Source organism: Arachis hypogaea, chromosome 14 (assembly GCF_003086295.3).
Source record: "Arachis hypogaea cultivar Tifrunner chromosome 14, arahy.Tifrunner.gnm2.J5K5, whole genome shotgun sequence".
In the NCBI taxonomy this organism is placed as follows: Eukaryota; Viridiplantae; Streptophyta; class Magnoliopsida; order Fabales; family Fabaceae; genus Arachis; species Arachis hypogaea.
Window position 1 is genome coordinate 18,206,576 of NC_092049.1, and position 25,102 is coordinate 18,231,677.

Here is a 25,102-nt window from a genome sequence, read left to right on the forward strand (position 1 = left end):
TCACCGTATTCATTTCTCGTCATCCTCATCACAATCATTATCATCATCAATAATATTATCATCAGAATCCAAAAATTCAAAAACCAAAAACATAATCACACTAAAGAAGTATCCTGATCACTTGGAGGAAAAATCCATTTGTTTTTTGGAAAAATTACTAGAAAAATAAAGGTTAAAAAAAAAAAAGAAAAATGTGAGTGTTAAAATAAATGAAACTCTATGATGTTGTGGTGGTGGTGGTAGTAGTGAGTGATGAAGAGAAATGAAAAAATAAAAAAAAATACATAAAGGGATGAAAGGGAGGAAAGAGAGAGTAGGAAAATATAAATTTTTCATTAATTATCATGCATAAATGGTGGTGATGATATTGTTAATGACGATGATGATTGTGAGTGCAGTGGTGGTGGCAAAGAGGGAGGATGAGAGAGAGGGAGAGTGTGAGTGCGGTAGCGATGGAGAAGAGGGAGGAGAAGAAAGAATTTTAGAAGAGGGAGACGGTTGAAGAGTTTAGAGGGCGATTTATCCCTATTACAAAAGAGACATTACCAGACACGTCAGCGTTAACCCGTTATTAACCGGTTCTAGGGACTGAATTGAACAAATACAAAAGTAGATAAAGACCATGTCCATCGGGTAAATGGTTAATGAATGAAAAGGACTTTTACTCTAGAATTTATGTTTTGATTGGATACAAACAAAACTGGGAAAGAGTGTAGATAAGAATAAGTTAAAGTTTAAAAAGTCATTTTTATGGGAAGAAAATGATTGAAATTACTCGATAAACATTTCTTCCCTATACTAATTTCGGAAAACATTGAACACTATGCCCAAATCGATTCGGTTAAGGGGGTGATGGAGAAATGAGATAAAACAAAATCGCACCTGTTTTCATAAGTCTGCACAATTCTATTAAAATATATATTACGGATCTAAATCTAACTATTAATGTACATGCAATCCAGTGTTACAAAAATGGATAGTACTCATGATAATTATTTTCACATATGTAATTTTACATCAGACCTACAAATAACCAAATATAAAATGTATTGCAGGGATAGTATAGAGATTGATTGGTTGATAATAAGGATTGAAGCTAAAATCGCCTGATGTCTTTAGGGGGCCTGAAATTAAGAGGATGGGTTTCAGGAGTGGCAGTTTCATCTTCTTTCCACATTTTGATTGTCTTGTCAGCTTCACATGTTATAAGCCTTGAACCCGTTACATCGTAGGTACAAGCATAAATACCAGCTTCACTGTCCAGGGAACCTACAAGGTTGTAGATAGAGAGAAAAAAGTGTTGGTATGTATGTGTATATCATTATTATTAGATCTGAGTAAGAATACAACTTAAGGCCTAACAACCATACCAGGCTGCACAATTGTCTGCGCTTGCTGGAAATTGTGACCACTCTTCCAATCCCAGAACCAGAGACTCCCATTGTCACCTTCAACAGATGAATTATAAGGTTAACGTTGAATAATAAATCATAAATAATACTATGCGAGAAAGAATTATGCATGTCAACGAAAAACCCCTAAGCAAATAGTTATGAAAAACCGGCACAGATAAATTGAATTTATTCTATCAAGCATTTCGAATAGAATTTTGCTGTTTTAGGGTTCATACCTCCTGTAACCATCACACCCTCCTCGTTGACAGCCATCGTATTGATGATAGTTTTCTGTTGAGAGCTGCACATGAAACAAGTAACAATTAGAACCCATGTATTGCAAACAATGTTTTGAACATGACAAGTGAGATACTATAAGATGGCTGAAAAAAATATTAGTTTTCCATAGGAAACAATCCAAGTCCAATTTACATTAATGATCCCCATGATCACATGGGTTTAGTAACATTAAATAACTGAACTCACAGCATATTGTGAAAAAACTCTCCCTTTGGGAGGCTGAATTTCTTAATATTATCAGCTGATGCTGATGCAAAAGCTTGCCTGCAGCCAACAACAATGAAAAGAGTGAGAAGACAGAGAAAAAGAGAAGGGAGGAGAGAGGAGGGAAGGGGGTCGAAGAACTAACAATATCGGAGATTGGGACATACTCTTTAGGATGTTGTGCCATGGCTCTAACAGATTTTTTGTGGTTTGTAAGGGTTAACATTGTTTTACCTGCAAGAATACATCACATGTCAGATAGATAGCAAAGATGCACAGGAAAAAGCAAGGGAATATGAAAAAACAGCATAACCAGATACAAACAAGAAGATATAAAAATTAAAATAAAACCATAAATTACCATATCTTAGATCCCACATCTTGATGGTGCTGTCATGAGAACCTGTAACAACTTGGGGATCCTGTGAATAGAAAAAAGAAAATTTAGACTTTTGCTCCAAAGTTAAATTTAAAAGTTGTAGTCTGTGTTTCCATTTAATTATCAACAAACCAAGAACTAAACCAGTCTGAATTCACCTGACTATCTTCTGAACAGAGAGGGAAATCTAGCCAACTATATAGATAATTGACCATTGAGAATATCAAAGGACAAAATAACAGAAAACAGAATAATTTACATACCGTTGCCCGTGTAAATACAGAGCAGACAGTATTATCATGTCCTGAAAGAGCATGAATTTGCATTTTACTACGGATGTCCCAGACCTGAAAAGTTAATGTTGCCACTCCTTAGCTATAATCTTTGTACATAATAAAATTCAAAAAAATATATGATACTGTTCAGCAGGTACATGGCATCCATCTAACGTGTCAACAGGTAATTTTATCAACAGCATCCATACCCGGCAGACAGAATCACGCCCTCCAGTAAGTAAAATGTCAATTGTTGGATGAAGAGCCAAGCAGTAGACACCACTAAGATGACCATGATAGGACCTAATAACCTTAACACAGCATCACGAGTTTTAGTAGCATATTGTTGATAGATATTCTGTAATTGTTGAGAGAGAGAGAGAGAGAGAGAGAGAGAGTGAAGTAGAATTCCTTACCTTATTCTGTTCAAGATCCCAACATTTAACTTGTTTATCATCACCAGCAGAGAACATGTAAGTATGCTTGCTGCTGACAGCAAGGCCTGTAAAAAATCATACCATTATAATTGACCTGATTCACAATTAGACACTACTAATAATGTTATAGTATTTTACCTCTTATTTGCTCGATGTGGCCAGTCAGTGTGAGCTTTAGCCTTCCACTAGCTAAATCCCATATCTGCTCAGATGAACAATTAATTAAGCAGAGGGGCAGAACGGGAACAACAGTTAAAGAAATTATATTCTTCACATGATAGGTACATATTTTTCCAAATCCGTAGCTTCAATTTTTTTTTTTGGGTTACGTATTTCTAGCTTCAATTTTTTTCCCGACAGGTTTCTAGCTTCAATTTACAGCAAGGTGAATATGGTAATTACAAAGTTAATATTCATAATAATTAATTCATCAACATGAGTAAAGGTAAGTCTGACAAAAGGCAACTCCTCAACAGAATAATAAAACTACCTTTCTAAGTACCAAATGTCTCGTCATTATCAAACATATAAAGCAGTTAAAGTACTATCAAAAAGAAGATATTTCTTGAGATGAAATTACAACGAAGGAATCCAGATCAATATCAACAACTAAACCTCACTCAATACCATTTTTCCATTTTATCTACATACTTCGACATAACAAGCAACTATGATATGCATTTCATAATCGATTACCTTGATGGTACGATCTGCAGAACCAGTACAAAACCATGTATTGCTGGGATCAACTGCAACAGATCTCACCCATCCTAAGTGACCACTGATGACCTACAAGAAATAAAACAAGGTTAAAATCAATCAATTAAAAAATATATCAAAACAAAGTTCCCTTAAACATTACACCAGTCATACTGCATTAGAAAAATTGGCGAAGGGTGAGCTTTTAATGTGGTAAAGATGAGAATAACTGGATGGATGACCGGCCATAAACACATGGACAGAATATGAAACGATGATATAAGAAAGATAGTTGTAGTGCCTATTGTTGAAAAGATGGTGGAGTTTTGTCTTAGGTGAGTTGGACATGTGCGGAGAAGACCGACAAAGCATCCAGTTAGGAGATAGATTACATGGAAGATATACAAGTGGCGAGAGGTAGAAGAAAACTTAAAAAACGATAAATGAGGTAGTCAATACGCAATAGAAATCTATCTATCAACGGTCTCATTACGAACATGATACATGATAAGAGACAATGGCAATGTTTGATGTATGTAGCCGATTCCACTAAGTGGGATAAGGCTTTGTTGTTGTTGCTGCTGTTACTATTTGTTAAATATCTTGGTTTTTTATAAGTCAACTTAGACCAGAAAATGGGCTTTAGCTAGTTCACAGCAAACCTATGCTTGAAATAAATTAGAAAATAAGAATCTTCTTGGGTTAAGTTCGATTTTGGTCCCTATGGTTTTGACCGAAAATCAAAATCGTTCCCAAGGCTTTTTTTTTTTTTTTTTACATTCAAAATCGTCCTTAACGTTGAATTTTATTTTAAAATCATCTTTCGGACAAAAATACCTTCCTCCTCCCACTCACCATCATCCTCAGTTCCCAATTTTTTCAGTTTAATTATCCTCACCTTCCCAACTCAATCTCCTTCCTTCATTGTCAACTTATAACCAGCCCCAACTACAACCCTCATTCTGCATCTCCTTCTCCATCCTTTTCCATCACCTGGCAAATCTGACGGCTTCTCCGGCGACAGCAGTATCGGAGCATGTTGGCGACGGCGAAGGCTGCTCCACAACAGCAACAACAGTTGAGGAACCCCGACCTTGTTGTCTCTGCTTCTCTTTCTATCTCGCTCTTCTCTCTCTATCCTTCCCTTCATGTCTTCGTCTCTCTTCAAACTTCCTTCCAGCGACAGCAGCGCGATGGGTCTACCCTCGCCTGTGCCACATCTCCTCCTACTTCCTCTCTTCTCCTTCTCTGCAATCTGCCTCTCTCTCCCTTCGTCTATGTCTATTTCTCCATCTCCCTCTTTCTCTCTTTTTTATTTTTAATTAAATCAATTAATTGTTGTGTTGTTGTTGTTGTTGTATGTGTTGATGGTGTAGCAAAAATTTTGGTGATTGGGGATGGTGGAAGAAGCAGAGGGGGAGAATTTTACATGAATAAGGAAAATAGGTTGAAGATGGATGAAAAGGGGAAATAGAAGGATAAACTAGAAGAAGTCAAATTGAAAGAAGGTAAGCCCTTTGCTCTTGAATTCCACAGATTGAAATTTGAAAAGGAAAGGAAAATTTATAGTTCAACGTTGCATCTTGTTCTAAGGTTGTGTGAAGAGATGCAGATCTACAGAAGACTCTCATGGGGAAAATGACTAACGCTGGAGAGTTTAAAGTGGTATTTCTGTTATTTAAAAAATTATTGTGTTCAAAAGGATGGCTTTAAAACTAAATGTAATGTTGAGGACCATTTTGACCGGAAAAAAAAAATCAGGGACGATTTTGATTTTGGCCTCAAACCTTAGGGACGAAAACAGTACTTAACCCAATCTTCTTTTGTATATAGTGTAGATACACCTCTGTTCAACAAAAGCATAACTCAAAAGTGAAGGTTAACTCTTGGAAACAATAAATGTGACAAATCTATTGGGTCAGGTGTTAGTGTGTGGCATTGGGCATATCAGGCTCCTTGGAGATAGCTAGTAATTAATTATGCAGTCTTGAAAATATGCTACCACATTTCAGTGTTTCATTATTCTAGACTCCACTTTAATTGGTTTCACCCTACAAATCAAGATGAAAAATTTCTCCTATGTTTGGGAGAAATGTTGCAATCACAGAAGGTGAAACAAAGATTTGTATCCCTCATTCCCTCTCAAACCCCAGGCAAGTTCTGGTATAGTAAAGGGAAAACTACAAAAAGGATTACCAAGTCATGGATGATTAAATTTGTTCTGATTCAAGCGATCAGAGTATGTAATCAAAAGACCCTAATACCAATCATCCATTATTCAAATCTAATTAAAAGAAAATACTCAGTAACTCACCCTGTAATTCTTCCATGGGGCATGCCAATCAGGACGTGGCCATTTACTTGGCATTCTTTCCATTAAAGCAGCTGTGGATAAATTCCTATATAATAATGTAGAAACTATAAGTGTTTTGTCAAAAGTGCCAATCCAACAGAACTGTCAACTATATATTATATGTAAATCTGAATTATGTAATGTATATAAAAACAATCCTACATAGCCAAATGCAAATGTAAATACACATATTGAGGTAAAAAAATTACAGAAGATAATATACATAACCAACAAAATGAGCATCTCACTCTTAGAAACATTGTAAATCATCTTAGAATATCTTGAGCATTGAAAGATTAAAAGTGGCCAAAGTCTGAACCTTTCAGATGAACCAGAAGAAGCAGAAATAACTGCTGTGCTTTTGCCTGTAAAACCACGATCATTCCTGTAAAATAACACAAAAACATAAGAACCACTGGTCTTCAATGACAGCTTTTCAAAAGCTTGCTGTATCGGAAAATGTGTTTCAGTTTTGAAACCAACAGATTTTCTTACTACAACTAAGAACCATCCGCACAATTGTTAATGCAAACACTCTATCACTTTAGCAAGCTTCTATCAGCTTCTGCAATCTTCCAACATGCTTAAATATAGTATAGTTCTAACTATCTTGAAAACCAAACTGGTGTTTTCAAGCATTATTTTAGAATATAGAGTAGGGGCATTATATATTATAGAGTAAACTACCATTTCTACTCATAAAAGTTTTAAACACTGACAAATCTACCCACGAAAGAACGAAATTAAAGTTTTACCCATGAAAGATGGGTTCCGTATGACAAAATTATCCAAACCCTAAAATACTATCCAAAAACCCCAAACTACCCTTCTTAACCTAACCTAACCCACCCTAATCCCTAACCCTTTACCACTGCTAAAATTTTTCCAGATCTCATCCACAACCGTCAGTGCCACCTTCACCACAACTCAGCAGTTGAGTTGAAAGCGACAAAGATGGCATCAGCAAACGGCAAAAACAGAGTTGGCCAAACTAGGAGCAGAGTTCTGTTCATGGATCACAAGCTTTATCCCTTTTAACTTGGTGGCAAGGCAAACGGGGAAAGAGACATAGCCGCCAGTTCCAACAACGATATGGAGGTCGAAATCACGCAAACGGAAAAAGCAACAGATGAGGGATCTTAACAAACGATAACGGAAGAAGAAGAGGTTGTGAGGGGCGATGATGGGGCGACTCAACCTCACCGAAGGAACCGAGGCGAAGCTGTAACCTGCGGAAGGGACTGCAGTGCTTTCCACGCTGTTTGGAGTGCCAACGAAGAGGAACTCCGTTGTGGGGTTGGCCAGTTTGAGCTCATCCGCGATGGCCGCTGCAGGGTACATGTGGCTGCCGGTGCCGCCGGCTGCGAAGACCACTCGGAGGTTGTTGTCCGCGGCGGCGAGATTCAGGGTTAAGCATCAGAGATCAGAGAAGGAAAGACTTGCCTGGGAGTTAGCGGTTGCCAAGTGACTAAGTGAGAATAGGGGAATGTGGTGATGGTTCAGCTTTGAACTTGGGAAAGGATGCGAAGAGTTTGGTGACAGTGGCTGCGGTTGTGGATGAGATTTAGAGAGGAAGAATAATAGTGGTGGTAAAGGGTTAGGGATTTGGGTGGGTTAGGTTAGGTTAAGAAGGGTAATTTGGGATTTTTTTTTTTTTTTGTAGTTTTTTGGGTTTAGATAGTTTTGTCTTACGGAACCCATCTTTCATGGGTACAACTTCAATTTCGTTCTTTCGTGGGTAGATTTGTCAGTGTTTAAGACTTTCATGAGTAAAAATGGTAGTTTACTCATTATATTATTAAAAATTTTCCAGCAGAATATGGTTCAAACCTAAACTGCTCTATATGCTAATATATCAAAGAATAAAATTTGTAAGTAATTGAAGAAGCATAAAAAAGCAATTTCTAATGATTACAAGACACAAATTATTGAGTTTAAGTCTCCTTCCTACAAATAGGCATAGAAAAGTTAACTAAAAATAGGCAAGGAAGGTATACTTACGAAGCTGTTGACGGCATAGTTGGACCAACAACCAAAGCATTTTGGGGTCCTCCTTTCTGGGGATCTTTGGAATCTCCTGGACCTGTCAAATAAGAGAAAAACATCAGCATGTTGGGCACTAAATAATGGAAAATTCTTAAAAAACAATGCTAAATTCCAAAACCTAAAAGGGTTATAGGGCAAGCAATACTAAAACCAATGATGGATTATTTGGCTGGGAGGCATATGCCCCCTACAAAGTTTTAGAAACTTTGTTATAGTTATATAATTGTATGTATCGTTTGCCTGCATTTTTCATTAAATTTGACCCCACATTTACATCTGGTATCATCTTTGTACCCCTACCCAAATTTTCCGGATACCGGGATACGTCATTCCTAAACACCAAATGCATTTAGGTCATAATATATAAAGGAGAAAATCGAAGACGACAATTAAATAATTAAAGCATAAGAAGACCAAGTTTATTAACTATAAAATCACAAACATCATGATTGATTGGCATCCTTTAAGATTAATTAAAATGATCTTCCGTGGACGATTTGTAACGGTGCATACCTCAAGGAAATTAATTTCATGAACACCATAAAGTCAACTGAGCCTTTTCTTTTCCCTCTCTAAGGCACATATATTAAAAATGCACACACTGAGACCAAGATGATCATACCCGGAAGAGCAAGTGCATTAGATGGCCCCGGTTGAGCTTGACCTTGCGCCGCGGAATTAGCTTGACGAGGAGCTTGAGTAGTAGAGAGTCTGATTCCACCATACTCCACAAGTACCTAAATTTTCATTCCAAACCACATAACATCACTCCCTAATTTCACTCAAGCTACAAAGATTAATCCACAAACTACATTACGCTCACGCTTGCATCTTAGGGTTTGGTATTTTGGCTATAAAAATTAAAATGAAAATGCCGCAATTACGAAAAAGTAAGACTAACCTTGTGGGTAGTGCGAATTCTCTTGCTGCAGGAGGAAATCAAATTCAGGAATGAGCAAACAAAGAAGTAGAAGAAAAGTGAAGAGTTTGGGGGTAATTGAAAAGAAGAAAGGAAAAGGTGGAACCTGTGGGGATCGGGAGGAGCGAGGTGAGAGTGAGTGGGAGAGAAGAGATCGAGTGCGCGCTTCAGGGACTTGAAGCTGAGCTTCTTCAGTGACTGCGGCTCGACCGGTTCAACCTCCGACGACAACGTAGCACCTGTCATCGCCCTTTCTTCTTCTTCTTCTTTAGGGTTTAACTGCTATCCTCGCCTTGTTCCTGAGTCTTTTTCTTTTCTTTTTGCCCCTTTTTTTAAGGTTCGCTTTGAATTATTTGAAAAATGAGAAAGGTTCGCTTAATTTTTTAAGAAGGAGAATACTAAAGGCTTGTTTGGGTGAGTTTGTAGAAAAAGATCCTTTTTTTTGAGTTATTTTTTTTTAAAGATTTTATGAAAAAATAGAAGTAATTTTATGTTTGGGTATTTTATGTAAAAAGATTTTTTTATTTCTCAATTATGTTTGGGTATAATAATATAAAAGTACTTTTTATTTATTTATTATATGAAAAATATTTTTTTTAAAAGAAAAAATGTTTTTTAAAAAAGGATGTAAATTACAGTTTCTCAAAAAATATACTTTTTTTTTAGTACTTTTATTTTTACAACTAGAAATTTGACAAACACACTAAAAAATAAAAAAGGATATTTTTTCATTAAAAAATATCTTTTTTATCAAAATAATGACGTCCAAACAAGCACTTAAATTTTTAAATAGATTATATTAACGAAATTAAAATGAGAAACTTAATCCGGTTATATATATATATAAACACTCCTCTTTTTTATATGCTGTAATATATAACTAATCAATATATATATAAATTATTTTTATTATATTAAAATATTAATATCGGTGGATATTAATATAAAAGACTTTTATTTATATTTTTTTATTTTATATTTATTTATTTATTTGTTTATTTATTTTATAAGACATTATCAGTACAAAGTTCTAATAAAAATTTAACAAGATTTAGATAATAAATTTTTATTATATTAAAATTCTCTCATCTTAAATTTAATGTTCTTGATATATTTAAAAACTGCTACACATCCATATAACCATATAACTAAGTTGGCCCAAGCCCAAATAGAAACAGACACATTAAATGGCGAGTGAAAACCCGCGCCAGACGAAAGAAACCCTTCCTTTTTCATTCGCGCTTCATTATGAAAAAACGTTATATCTTTTTCAACACGAAACCAATAGACGAAACGACTCATTCTCTTCGAATCTCTCTCAACATCACTCAAATTTCAATCACATTCTTTGCGGAAACCACTACTGGAAAGGAATCAGAAGAAGATTTCGCAAGCAACAACCAGAAACGAAAAAAACGGCAACAAAGACTACCAAAGGTATGAGAAAACTACTGTTCATTTAAAATCTTGCAATGTCGCGTTTCTCCTAGTTGCATTTTAGTTTTACTAGATTGATTTGCTTCATTTAGTACATCGAACTATTGTGAAAGATTTTTACAGTATAACTAGGCCTTGGAATTCAGTGGATAGTGTAACTAGGGCTTTAAGATATATGTGCTTGTTCTTACTGGTGTGGATAGTTTAACTAGAGTTTTAAAATTGGTTGTTAATAATCTTCAGTACTTTTGCATGGAAGAATACTATTCTTGTTGATTGAACGTTGATCATCATTTATTAACCATATGAACGTTTTTCGGTTCGGTGGCCTTTGTGATTTTGGTTCTGTATATGAATGAGTTTCGGTTCGGTGGCTTGTGGCATTTTAATTGACTTGATTAAGATATATATCCTTGTGCTTGTTGATGTATTGAATAAATTATTGACCAAAATTTTTTATTATTGTAAAATTGTCTCATTATATTGGATAGACTTCAACACGAATAGTAGTTAACCTTGATACTTAAAGAAAGATATCAAGTTTCAGTAAGAGTGTTTAAAGAAGTCAATTTGCAAATGTCATTTTGAAAGACACCTAATTCATGAAATTTGAAAAATTTTTCTTTTGGAAGATGTTGATTTGATTAAGATATACGTGCATGTTCTTATTTGTGTGGATAGTTTAACTAGAGCTTTGAAATTAATTGTTACTATCTTCAGTACTTCTTTTGCATGGAGGAATACTATTCTTATTGATTGAAAGTTGATCATCATTTATTAACCACATGAACATTTTTCGGTTCGGTGGCCTTTGTGATTTTGGTTCTGTACATGAATGAGTTTCGGTTCGGTGGCTTGTGGTATTTTAATTGACTTGATTAAGATATAAATGCTTGTGCTTGTTGATCTATTCAATGAAGTATTGACCAAAATTTTTCATTACAGCAAAATAGAACAAGACAATGGCAACAATGAAAAAGAAACCACACTATAACGTAAGCAGATTAAATATATTTATCTGCTTTCATTCAAATAATATCTATTTTGTATTATAAATATATCATCACATTCTGTTTCAAAACTTGCAGAAAACATTATTCCAGATGCCAAACAAAGGCAATAGCAACAGTGTACAGGGAAATGAGTCAAGAAGAAAAGATATAGTGGAAGAAATGGAATTTGGTGCCCTGGCAAATGTCCCAGAAATGAATGTCTCTAATACCCTGTTGAAAGAATTGTTTGATCGCTTTGATGAAGAGAAAGGATGCCTAAAAACTCTCCAGGGGAAAATATACATAACTCCTCGGAAAGTAGCAGCTGCCCTGGGCATAACCAACGGAGGTAATACACTTTCCACTTACTGCTTATTTTCAGTTCATTGGTGTCCAGAAAATTAAACTGATTGTTTTTTACTGATTTTTTCTATTAAAATATTGTACGAAATCGTTTTCCTGATAAGGTTGACTACAACAACCTAAATCCAGCAGACAAGGAATGTGATGGATATGAGTGTAGAAGGGGAGGAAAACCGGAAAAAAATTCAAGAGGACTTTTGTTGTCTTCATACAAAAGTGCTTCTTGCTCCCCACAATGGTAAGTGTGGCCTCCCCGATCTATAAGCCACCGATCTTTCATGTGGACAACATTTGGAAATGGGATTGGGCAAAACATGTGCTCAACTTCTTGATGAAAGGAGTTGAAAACAAGAGAAAGGGGAGGAAACAGTCTGTTGATGGCTGTGTTTTTGTGTTAATGTTGATATACTTCCACGAAACCAAATTCCCTCGCCCGTTTGCACCTGATGCCCCCTGCACCGTGGGTGGCCCATTGGACAAGACAAATGATGCTTGAATGGATTTCATCCGAAGCAACAGAATCATTGGTAAATACTCTACTAAAATTCCCCCAAAAATTTGCTTTCAAATGCTTTTAAAATACTCTACTAACTAAATAAACTTCTGTTTTAGGTTATAATTAATTTATTTGTCCTACTTGTAATTGTTAGTTTGTTCATTTGAATATTTCTGCATTAAGAAACATTTTTCTTGATGATTAAATAGTTGTCATGTATTATTCACCATATGAATATTTTTTGGTTCGGTGGGATTGCTTCATTTGGTTCACCAGATTGTTAATGTGTTTTCTTGCTGATTAAATAATTGAGTCCTTATTTCTGTTTTAGGGACTTCTGTACAGAAAGGAAAAAAAGAAAGAAAAAACAAAAACAAGTAACTCGGATAAGAAAGAAAAAGGAAAGAAAAGAAAAAGAAAATTGTCGAGATGGATTCTTCATTGGAAGAGGAATGATTTTTCGAATCTGAATCTGAAAGCCAGTAAGTTTAATTTTCATATTGATTTCATTTAACTTGTATTTGCTTAAATTTATTCTTATGTGCTTGTTCTTATGTATTGCAGAGAAGAAGAAATAGAAAAAACCAGATCAAAGAAAAAAAACAACCACCGAAGGTGGTTAAAAAACAAACCAAAAAAATAAAGCCTATGCCGATAGATTCAGAGAGCACAAGTGAATCTGAAAGCAAGTAAGTATTCCGTAATTTTTGTGAGACGTTTTGTTGATTGCATATGTATCACTTTTTGTTCAGCAAATGAATTAATTTTGGTTCGGTGAGCTTCTAATTTTCGTTTTAGCACTTTAATTTAGTTCGGTTCGGTGGTGTCTGTCAGTTTGGTTGACTTCATTGTTAGTGTCTTGTCTCCGGTATAAATTCGATGTGTTTGTTTGTATTCCAAAGAAAATGAAATCGAGAAAACACCCATAATAAAAAGAAAACAACCGCAAAAGGTGGCAAAAACACAAGCCCAATCTGACAAGGAGTAAGTTTCTCGATTCATATTTTCTTTTATTGATACTTACGTTTTAGGTTCCTTGATACTTATTTTATAAACTTTCAGAATTGAACAAGCAAAAGACAATGTTGCGAAAAGAAGAAAACGAGCATTGGAGACGATAAGGGAAAAAAGATCAAAGAAAAGAAATGATGGAGCTCAGTCAACAAACATTGCTCCATATCACTTTGACTCACTAGAGGCACAAAATGAATTCTCTCAGACGTAAGATTCAGTTTATTATTCCCGAGTTCTTTTTCTTTCTTTGCTTACTTTTTCTATAACCTTTTATAATTCCTCTAGATTGAATTACTAATATTTATTTATCTTGCTTAGAGTGCCGACTGTAAATCTGCATAGCGAGCAACACTTACAGACTCAAGGAAGCTCTACACCTTCTGTAAATGCCGCAAGCAATACCAGGTAAATTGGTTCACTGCATATTGTACTTTCGGTTCAGTGGTTTCCCAAAAATGAATTTAATGTGTTTCTAGACATCTGCTTTTAATCTTGGTTTCTAATTTTAATTTGTTATCTTTTTTTAGGAAAAATACGCCAGAAAGCCCGGTAAAATATTTTAGAAAAAAGAAAATCTTCCCAAGAAAGACTTCTAAAATTCTACCAGTGTAAGTTAAAAATATTTATGTTACTCTTTTAGATTTAGGTAATAATTTTTGTTTAATTAATCACAAGAAAAATGTGTTTAAATGTCACTAGAGCTACACCTAATTCTGAGCTACAAATCGTTGAGTTTCGACAAGAAACTCGTTCTCAACCTTTGGAAGTGTGAGTTTTTCAATGTGCAAATTCCTATTTTTCAAAACAAATTCTAATTATTCAACATTAACTTTATCCTTATTTACATTCCTTAGACATCCTCTTGCATTGTCTCTTCCAAGTTCTGTTCACGAAGAGTTGATCAGAGATGACTTCATCTATGTCCCTCCACAAAATGAAACACAACAAACTTCTAATAATGAGTAAGTTAATAAATATTTATTCACCACATGAATCTTGTTCAATGTTTACTGCTTATACATGGTTTAATTATGGTTCAGTTGAAACCAGAAATGAATTCAATGTGTTCTTGTCTTTGGACTCTCTTCTGTTTATTACATCTGCCCTCCAGAACCCAAAAAGCAGGATGTTACAGTGTCTCTTATGAGTTCTATAATTAAAGACTTAATGAAAGATGACGATGTCTATCAAGTTTCTGATGAAGAGTAAGTTTCACATAAAAATTCTTTTTATTAATTTTAATGGTATTGGATAATAATTCTGGGTTGTTATTGAACTGTTTTCTGTTTAATGCAACAGCCCTGCCAAAGAACAAGAGCAACAATCCAAAGAACCTCCGGTGGCACAGCAATCAGAAAAAGAAGCACCTGTTAATGTGTAAGCATAAAATTCTTTAATATCACTTTTGTTTAATATAATTTTAGTTCACTATAAGTTTGGATTTAGGTTTACTATTAGTTTGAATTTTGATTCACTATAATTAAAAATAAGACCTCTGGAATATGATAATAGTTTGGGATAATTATATAAAAAATCAATTAATAATGATTAATGTCATTTTTGTTAAATATTATTGTTAAATATGATAATAGTTTGGGATAATTATAGAAATGTTTACTGTTTAATGCAGCAGACCTCTGGAACAGCAACAACAGCCCTGCGAAGAACCAACAGCGCAGCAATCCGAACAAGAAGCACCTGTTGATGTGTAAGTTTTACTGCTTATATAAATACTGATAATGTTTACTGCTTATACATGGTTTAATTATGGTTCAGTTGAAACCATAAATGAATTCAATGTGTTGTTGTCTTTGGACTCTCTTCTGTTTCTTATAGCTGCCCTCCAGAACCCAAAAAGCAGAGTGTTACGGGGTCTCTTACAAGTTCTGTTATTGAAGAGTTTTTCAAAGATGACAATGTCTATGAAGTTTCTGATAAAGAACAATTCCAAGAACCTCCAGTGGCACGGCAATCAGAACAAGAAACTCTAATCTTGTCATCATTTGATAGGTATATTACTTGCTTTTCTTTAATATCATTTTTATTTAATATCATTTCGGTTCCCTATATGTTTGGATTTAGGTTCACTATATGTTTGGATTTCGGTTCATTATAATGATTAATATCATTTTTGTTTAATATCATTGTTAAATATCTATCATCTTGCAGTGCTGCTCAACCTAGGCAAAAGGAAAATGAAAGGCCTTCCTTTAGCCTTGGGATAAGTCCACCAGCATCTCAACCAACTCAGCCCTCTCAAGAGAGTGTTTCACAACTTGAAATCCTGGCAGAGGCGGTGGTAGATGCTGGAGTGACAGCAGCATTAAAGTTGCTAAAGCAACAACTTCAGAGCCAACCTTACCAGCTGCTGAAGTTTTCAAAACCCCGGAGAAAAAGATAAAAATCTCGAAGGACTTGATCGAAAAATGTTATCATTGGATAACACATGTGAAAAAGACAAATGACAGTAGCAATGAATATGAAGCAATATTTGTCTTGAAACATGAGGTGCTTTATGAGGGGTTAAGAGAATATTTCATGTCTCTAATGCCCAAAGAACAAGTGCATGCCTCAGTAAATTCTTTCCCAATTGGGTTAACAATAATAATTTTTTTAAACACTCTTATACAGTATATCTCATAACTTTTTTTCGTATAGGTTGTCAGTATACATAGCATGATTCTCAACCAAATCAAAGTTTGGTGATATCAGGAACAAATATACATTGTGCCGCTGGATATTGTGGTAAGCTAAATTTCTTATTCACTGCTGATTCCTGTTCAGTTCAGTCAAAATGTTAATATTGGTTCACCTTATTCTTATGTGTTCTGTTGAGTTCTTTTGCATGAAGAAAACTTTTCTCTTGATGATTGAATATTTTTCATATTTTATTCAGCATATGAATTGTGTTCGGTTCGGTGGAAATGTGATTTAACTGATGTTCATTTTTCATAATTTTATGTTGGGAACACATAGCGTGGAGTACACTGATAAGAGGACAAACAAGGCCTACAAGTTTTATATTGAGCAGTATGCACACCACCGCCAGTTTCTTGACAAAAGGAAACTTGCATCGCATCCATTTGTAAGTTGTAATTTCTAAAAATTCTTTGATAATTCTCTTGTTTGCTGTTGTTTCAACTGAAATATTCTATAATTTTTTGAAACTTCAGCTATTTGTCCCACTTTGCAATGGAGGGCATTGGTGATTGTGGATTGCTGATGTCAACAAAAAAAATTCTATGTCCTTGACCCTATCAATAAGCTGCCAGAACATATACCTGATTCGAGGAAGAAATTGAACAAATTTGTTGTAAGTTATTTTCTTGTAAATTATTCAAATTATTCTGTACATAAGAGGAGTTCGGTTCACTATTGTTGGTTCTCTTTATTTACTTTTTTTTATCTCTTTCAGGTTTAATAATTTTCCAGATGAGGGTATACGCTGGGGCGGAACCCTTAATGGAGGATGGACTGGGAGAGGAAGCAGAGTATATCCAATTGAATGGTCAACGTACAAAGTAAGAATCTTTCTCTTCTATAGTGCTATTTTTAATGTGTTTTATTTTGTATACTATTGATCGTATTATACTCAATTCTTGCTTAGCTATGATTGTGGAATATACGTGATGAAATGGCTCGAAACAATTGATCCACAAAAAATCAAAAGCGGGAAGAGATATAAATATAAAGCTTGGACACAAGTAAGTACTTTCTAAATTAATAAACTTCTTTCTTTTCTTATTTCATTCAGTTCAGTTGATAGTGTAACTAGGGCTTTGAAGTTGGTTGTTACTCTGTTCAATAGTAATTTCCCATGCAGAAATACTATTCTTATTGATTGAAATTTGATCACCATTTATTCACCACATAAACAATGTTCGGTTCGGTGGCTTTTACAATTTTGATTCACCAAGTGAATATTTTTCGGTTCGGTGGCCTCCTTTTAATTTGTTCAGGGTTTAGGGTTACTGTGATTGCATTTTTACAGTATAACTAGGGATTTAAATGAAATTTGTTGTTATTTAATGTGATTTTGATTTACTTGATATTTAATGTGTTTAGGGTTTAGAGTTATTGTGATTGCATTTTTATAGTATGATTAGGGCTTTGAATGATATTGTTCTTATTTTATTTGGGTTCATTTCTTATGTAACTAATTCATTTCAATTGAAATGTAGAATGAGATTGATGACTTCAGATACCAATATGGTCTAAATCTTCTGTTGCATGAAATAAACAAAATCAGAGACCAAGTGATTTGGAAATCTGAAGCAATAAGACTCTCCAAGCCATCTGCTGTCCTCTCCAGCCCTTATTGTAAATTCACATCTGGGGATTTAGATAGCAAATAGCATATACTAGTTGTAATTAACAATATTTTGTTTAACTTGTTAAAAAAGCAAATGATGCTTCTTTCAAATGGATATATGTCAATGTTAATGTATATAATTCTTAATAACAATGTATGTATCAAATGTTAATATTTATATTTGATTCAAGATGGATTACTCATATGAGATGTTAATTTATATATCTATTGGAACTGTTTGGCTGCTGTTTTATTCTAGGTTCTCAGTGATTGTAATCAGTGTATTTACCAATACATTACGAACGCCAAAAGAACACAGTGAACCGAAATTAATACATTGGGAGAACCGAAAGTTTCAAACATACTGAACCCCTAAATTCTAAACCCTAAACCCTAAACCCTAAACCCCTAAACCCTAAACCCCTAAAATCCTAACCCCTAAACCTTGAACCCTGAATTCTGAACCCCTAAATCCTAAACCCCTAACCCTGAACCCTGAACCCTGAACCCTGAACCCTGAACCTTGAACCCTAAACCCTGAACCCCTGAACCCTGAACCATGAACTCTAAACCCTTGAACCCTGAACCCTAAACTCTAAACCCTGAACCCTAAATCCCTAAACCCTAAGCCCTAAACCCTAAACCCTAAACCTAAACCCTGAACCATAAACCCTGAACCCTAAACATTGAACCCATAAGCCCCTAAAATCCTAAACCCAAAACCCTATACCCTAAAAATCCATCCAAGAAAGAGTTTTAAAACTCCACCAATGTAAGTTAAAAATATTTATGTTACTCTTTTAAATTTTTTTAATAATTTTTATATAATTAATCACACGAAAAATGTAACTAGCACTACACCTGATTCCCGTTTTTCAAAATAAATTCTAATTATTCAACTTAGAAATTAATACACTAGACGAATCGAAAAACTGCGTATATCAATATAGAATTTCACAAAAAAAGTGACTACTCATTAAAGACTAACAACAGCCAGAAATTAACCCTGCTATAACCAAGGTGAACCGAAATTTGCTCATGGGTGAACAAAAATTTACATTAATAAAAACTAAAACTTGTACAATCCTCTCTTGGATAATTCATATCTGATGCATTATAAAGAGTGGAGCTTGACTGAATCGATGATCTGGAGTCTAAAAGGTTCAACTACAAAAGACATAATTAATTGTATATTAGCAAAATGAACAATTGAACTTTTAACAAATAAAAAGCAAGTCAATTTTACCTTGCTTGGAGCTGTCTTTTTCTTTTTCTTCATGGCATTTGAGATCTTTTTTTTAGGTTTGATCCAAGTCTGTTCTTGGGCCGACCTCTTGTTTTGACACGTGGTGGGCTTTGAAGGTCATTCACATTGCTTAATGTCGCTTCTTCGTGTGTTAACAAATTAAACTTCTTCTTTTGCTTCTCTCTTGATATTCTTCCATCTCTGCCATGACCTTGTCAAATGCTCGGTGCAAAATTCTGGTCAACTCTTTAGACTCGGATGCAAATTCACATATATTGTGTGACCGAAACACCAATTCGTCAAATCTCTTACTTCTTGGCTCTAGTAGAGGTTCATCTTGGCTGCTCTTGATGTGTGTATGCCTCCTCTTTATGTTCTTGCTCCAGTGTTCCAATATGTATTTCGGTGCCACATTATCCACTCGCTCAAAGCTTAGGACGCTTAGAGAATGGCGGCACAATATGCCCCTAGACTCAAACAGCAAGCAATGGCACTTTACATCTCGTGATACTGCGTCGTAGGTGACGACAAACTTGTTGAATGTGAAGTTGGAAACCTGCTCTATGACTTCATATGTTGTGAAACCTAGGGTGGAATGCATTGACCTTGTGATACAGTTCACTTTACTTCATTGAGCTTGAACTTCCCTGAACTTCTCATGGGTATATACATGCTGAAATTGTGCCTCTATTGCTGATTTTGTTATGCACGGTATCACAGTGTGAAAAAATCTGCAGCATCGAATTCTCTCTCTGCTTGCTCTCTGCTTGCTAGGCAATTGTCGTATTACTTCACAAATTGTCTCAAGAAGCTATTCCGTGTGATAAACTTGTTGAAAAAGAAATGCATGCTCTCTCTCCTTTGTGTGCTTCTCATTCCAGCCCAAAAGTGGTGATCCAAGTAAACTGGAATCATTATATGCTGATCCTCATACATCTCTGCAAACCAAACCGAACCCATAAGGTGTGGTGAACCGAAAATAGATATGAGCATGAAAAAAAGATATGAGCATGAAAATAATTCGAATTGAAATCTCAATCACCTGAAAGCCACTTGTTGCCTCCGTGGCCGTACTTTCTGAGGAAATCGATCCAGTTTCTGTCAAATGCTTCTTTTGTGTACGAGTTCCAAACAACATGGCTCATCTCTTGTTTAATTTCATTGTGTCCCTTGTAGCCATTTAATTTGCTTGGGATCTTCTTCATAATGTACCAGATGCACCAGCGGTGAATTGTTGTTGGCATGCACAGCTCAATTGCCCTTTGAATCGATGCGCATTGATCGGTAAGAATACCTTTTAGTGCCTTCCCTCCCATGCAACGTAGCCAACACTCAAATAGCCATTTGAATGATTGGATATCCTCATTTTCCATCAGCGCGCATCCAAGAATTGTCGACTGGCCATGGTGATTCATGCCCACAAAAGAATCTAAAACCAAATTGTACTTGCATAAAAAACAAGCAGACCGTGGTGAACCGAAATATATACACTCACTGAACATAAAAAATATATATGAATGAACCGAATACATGTTTGTGTTATAGGTGGTGTCAAATGAAACCACGTCTCTGAAATAATCAAATGCAGCCCTGCATCAGCCCAGAATGCATGTTTAATGCAGTGATCGCCTTCAACGTTGAGCTCAAAGAAGAAATTTTGGTTCTTCTCTTTCATTCTTACTAGGTACTTCCCAAATTCTTTGGCATCGTCTTCTTCGAAAATATTCCGTACTTCTCTTGTGATGTAATTCCTCACATCCTTTTCAATAAAACCTAGTTCACGGTCACTGCCAGCTGCTGCCACAAATGATTGGTAAGTTTTGCTCGGTCTGATTCCGGCTTCCTCGTGGGTTTCGATGGTGCGACACACAAACATGCTAAGCTCCCTGTGTTGTTTGAGCATCTCAGCATGGTCTGGACAACAAGGATGTGAGTGATTCAAAACAACTTTAGAAATTGTCCAAAGACCAACATCCTTCATTATGTGTACATAAATTATGCCCGGACAATTTAACCCAGCTGAAGGGTTTGTCTTCAAAATTGGAGATATCTTGGATTTTTATCTCCCCTCTCTGGTGCATACAATTAATTGATTCTTAATCTTATCTCCGTCCCAAGTCGTGTTCCTTATTTTTGTAGAAAAACTGGCAAGTTTGGAATAATGTTTGTAGAACTTTCCAGCTTCTTCTAGTGTCTTGAAAATTATTCCCACCTTTGGGACAAATTTTTCATCCACAACACAGCTGGTCTGCACGGTGAACGAAATCATAATTATGGTGAACTGAAATATTAATTATGGTGAAAGAATTATATAGTGCTTAGGAAACAAAACAGAATATATTCATCTAATTTTTTTTACTCCTTTCTGCATACAGAACCGAACACATGAACATGGTGAATCAACTATTTAGTACTGACCAAACTGAAAAGTTACTCACAGTTACTCGCAGTTACTCACACTCACAATTACTCACAGTTACATATTATTAATTTAATTCAATTCAATTCAGATATAGATCACCTCAGTCCATTCAATTCACTTCAAATAAAATTAGCAATTTCATTCCATTGAATTAGATTCAAAATTCAATAATCCAAACCTCATCAAATTGATATGTTTCAGAAGAATTATCCAAATCGCACTCATTCAACTAATCTGAAGTTGATTGATTCATTGTTTCAATTCAGAAGTACAGATCAAAGAAGAAAATGAAGAAGAAGATGAATGACGAAGCTAATTACGTTGAAGTTAATCCATATCCATAATGTAGAGAAGAAAAATGCGAATAGAGGAGAACAATGAATTTAATTAGGTTAAAGAAGAAGAAGGAGAACATGAAGAAGAAGAAGAACAACAACAACAAGAAGAAGAACGTGAATAGAGAAGAAGAAGAAGAAGAAGAAGAAGGTACTTGGATTACGTTATATGGAAAATTTTACATTGAGAAAGGTTTACGTTGAGAAAAGTTGATCACGCAAAAGAAGGATTACGTTATATACTGATGAGCGGATATTTTATACGCTTTTTGGGGTTAATTTCATATAGTTTTTAGTATATTCTAGTTAGTTTTTAGTCTATTTCCATTAGTTTTTAGGAAAAATTCATATTTCTGGACTTTACTATGAGTTGTGTGTTTTTCTGTAATTTCAGATATTTTTCTGGCTGAAATTGAGGGAGCTGAGCAAAAATCTGATTCAGGCTGAAAAAGGACTGCTAATGCTGTTGGATTCTGACCTCCCTGCACTCAAAGTGGATTTTCTGGAGCTACAGAACTCGAAATGGCGTGCTTCTAATTGCGTTGGAAAGTAGACATCCAGAGCTTTCCATCAATATATAATAGTTCATACTTTGCTCAAGGATAGACGACGTAAACAGGCGTTCAACGCCAGTTCTCTGCCCAATTCTGGCGTCCAGCGCCAGAAAAGGATCAAAAGTTGGAGTTCAACGCCAGAAATGGATCCAAACCTGGCGTTGAACGCCCAAAATGGCCTTATGCACGTGAATTGCTTAAGTCTCAGCCCCAGCACACACCAAGTGGGCCCCAGAAGTGGATCTCTATACCATCTGTTATAGTTTACTCAATTTCTGTAAACCTAGGCTACTAGTTTAGTATTTAAACAACTTTTAGAGACTTATTTTGTATCTCATGACATTTTTAGATCTGAACTTTGTACTCTTTGACGGCATGAGTCTCTAAACTCCATTGTTGGGGGTGAGGAGCTCTGCTGTGTCTCAATGAATTAATGCAAGTATTCCTGTTTTCTATTCAAACATGCGTGTTCCTATCTAAGATATTCATTCGCACTTCAACATGAATGTGATGAACGTGACAATCATCATCATTCCCCCACGAACGCGTGCCTGACAACCACCTCCGTTCTACATCAGATTGAATGAATATCTCTTAGATTCCTTAATCAGAATCTCCATGGTATAAGCTAGATTGATGGCGGCATTCATGAGAATCCGTAAAGTCTAAACCTTGTCTGTGGTATTCCGAGTAGGATTCAGGGATTGAATGACTGTGACGAACTTCAAACTCGCGAGTGCTGGGCGTAGTGACAGACGCAAAAGGAGGGTGAATCCTATTCCAGCATGATCGGGAACCTCAGATGATTAGCCGTGCTGTGACAGAGTATTTGGACCATTTTCACAAGAGGAGGGGATGTAACCATTGACAACGGTGATGCCCCAACACACAGCTTGCCATAGAAGGACGTGCGTGCGTGAATCAGAGGACAGAGGAAAGCAGAGATTCAGAAGACAAAGCATCTCCAAAACTCCAACATATTCTCCATTACTGCATAACAAGTAACTTTTAACCCATGCTCTCTTGTTCATTCGCAATTCAACTGATAAATATAATTGACTTCCTGACTAAGAATTGCAAGATAACCATAGATTGCTTCAAACCAACAATCTCCGTGGGATTCGACCCTTACTCACGTAAGGTATTACTTGGACGACCCAGTGCACTTGCTGGTTAGTGGTACGAGTTGTGAAAAGTGTGATTCACAATTCGTGCACCAAGTTTTTGGCGCCGTTGCCGGGGATTGTTCGTGTTTGGACAACTAACGGTTTATTTTGTTGCTTAGATTAGGAAAAATTTCTTTTTTTTTGTTTAGAGTCTCTTATTATTGTCGTGTTAAAATTTTAGAATCCTTATTTTCTTTTTAAAATATTTTTCAAAAATAATTTCTCTATTAAATCCTGTGCCAAACTTTAAGTTTGGTGTTTTCTTGTTGATTTTTCTGTGTTTTTCAAAAAAATTTTAGTTTGGTTTTCTAAAAATTTTAAGTTTGTTGTTCTTCCTTCATGTTCTTGTGTTCTTGTGAGTCTTCAAAGTGTTCGTGAGTTTTCCTTGTGTCTTGATCTTAAAATTCTTAAGTTTGGTGTTCCTTGGTGTTTTTCCTCCAAAAATTTTCGAAAACAAGGAGCATTAGATCTAAAAATTTTAAATCTTGTGCTGTCTTATTGTTTTTCTCTCTCTTCTTAAAATTCAAAAATATCTTTTCTCTCTATTTTAAAGCATCTTTTTCGAAATCTATTTCTAAAATTTAGATTTTTATTTCAAAATTTAAAACCTTTTTCAAAATCATCATATCCTTTTCAAAATCTCCTAACCACTTTCTCTCTATCACTTTTTCGAAAATCTTTCACTCATTTTTATTTATTTTATTTTGATTTATTTTGATTTCGAAATAAATAAATAAATAAATAAATAAAAATAATTTTTATATCATCTCCCTTTCTCCATCATGGACCTAAGCGGAAATGAACAGTCCAGGAGGACTCTGGGATCATATTCTAACCCCTCTACTGCTTCATATGGGAGTAGCATATGCATACCCTTCATTGGAGTCAGTAGCTTTGAGTTGAATCCTCAGATCATTATCATGGTGCAGCAAAATTGTCAGTATTTCGGTCTTCCACAAGAAGAACCTACAGAGTTTCTGGCCCAGTTTCTACAGATTGCTGACACAGTACATGATAAAGAAATAGATCAGGATGTCTACAGACTATTACTGTTTCCATTTGCTGTAAAAGATCAAGCTAAGAGGTGGTTGAATAACCAACCTAAGGCCAGCATAAGGACATGGGAACAGCTGACAGAAAAATTCCTGAATCAATACTTTCCCCCAAAACAGATGACACAGCTAAGGCTGGACATCCAAGGCTTTAAACAAGGAGATAGTGAATCTCTTTATGATGCCTGGGAGAGATACAGAGAGATGCTACGAAAATGCCCTTCTGAAATGTTTTCAGAGTGGGTTCAGTTAGACATCTTCTATTATGGGCTTGCTGAAGGAGCTCAGATGTCTCTAGATTACTCAGCTGGTGGATCTATCCACATGAGAAAGACAATTGAAGAAGCTCAAGAGCTCATTGATACAGTTGCCAGGAATCAGCATCTGTACCTAAGCAGTGACCCTTCCATGAAAGAAGAGGTTAAAACAGCAACTGCTGAACTCAGTCCTGTGAAACAAGCTGCTGAATTCAATCAGCAATTGGATTTTCTAACAAAGCAGTTAGCCAAATTCAAAGATAGACTACAAGAGACAAGGATGGCTAATATACATATGGACGAACAGTTTAAGCAAACAAAGCAGCAGCTATCAAGGCAAATAACAGAAGAATGCCAAGCAGTTCAACTAAGAAGTGGGAAAACATTAAATACCCCACCTCAAGGTAGTAAAAAGCTAAGAAACGAGCAAACCACCAAAAATTCACCTGA

The 25,102-nt window shown here is 35.4% G+C and overlaps 2 protein-coding genes across 2 annotated transcripts; both read right to left on the reverse strand.

Moving 5' to 3' along the window:
- Positions 1–885: 885 nt before the first annotated feature.
- Positions 886–9,379, reverse strand: LOC112741736 (protein pleiotropic regulatory locus 1). Its single transcript, XM_025790826.2, has 17 exons — positions 9,113–9,379; positions 8,989–9,013; positions 8,710–8,824; positions 8,043–8,124; positions 6,361–6,426; positions 6,003–6,087; positions 3,686–3,778; positions 3,128–3,191; positions 2,969–3,054; positions 2,762–2,863; positions 2,541–2,624; positions 2,260–2,320; positions 2,066–2,132; positions 1,881–1,958; positions 1,631–1,695; positions 1,371–1,448; positions 886–1,269 (listed from the first exon to the last, which is right to left on the reverse strand). The coding sequence occupies exons 1-17, from the start codon at positions 9,250–9,252 to the stop codon at positions 1,097–1,099; spliced, it is 1,464 nt and encodes a 487-aa protein (XP_025646611.1). The 5' UTR covers positions 9,253–9,379; the 3' UTR covers positions 886–1,096.
- Positions 9,380–19,900: 10,521 nt separating this feature from the next.
- Positions 19,901–20,847, reverse strand: LOC114925188 (protein FAR1-RELATED SEQUENCE 5-like). Its single transcript, XM_029292440.1, has 2 exons — positions 20,555–20,847; positions 19,901–20,456 (listed from the first exon to the last, which is right to left on the reverse strand). Exons 1-2 carry the CDS (start codon positions 20,845–20,847, stop codon positions 19,901–19,903), a joined length of 849 nt encoding a protein of 282 aa, XP_029148273.1.
- Between the last annotated feature and the right edge of the window lie 4,255 nt (positions 20,848–25,102).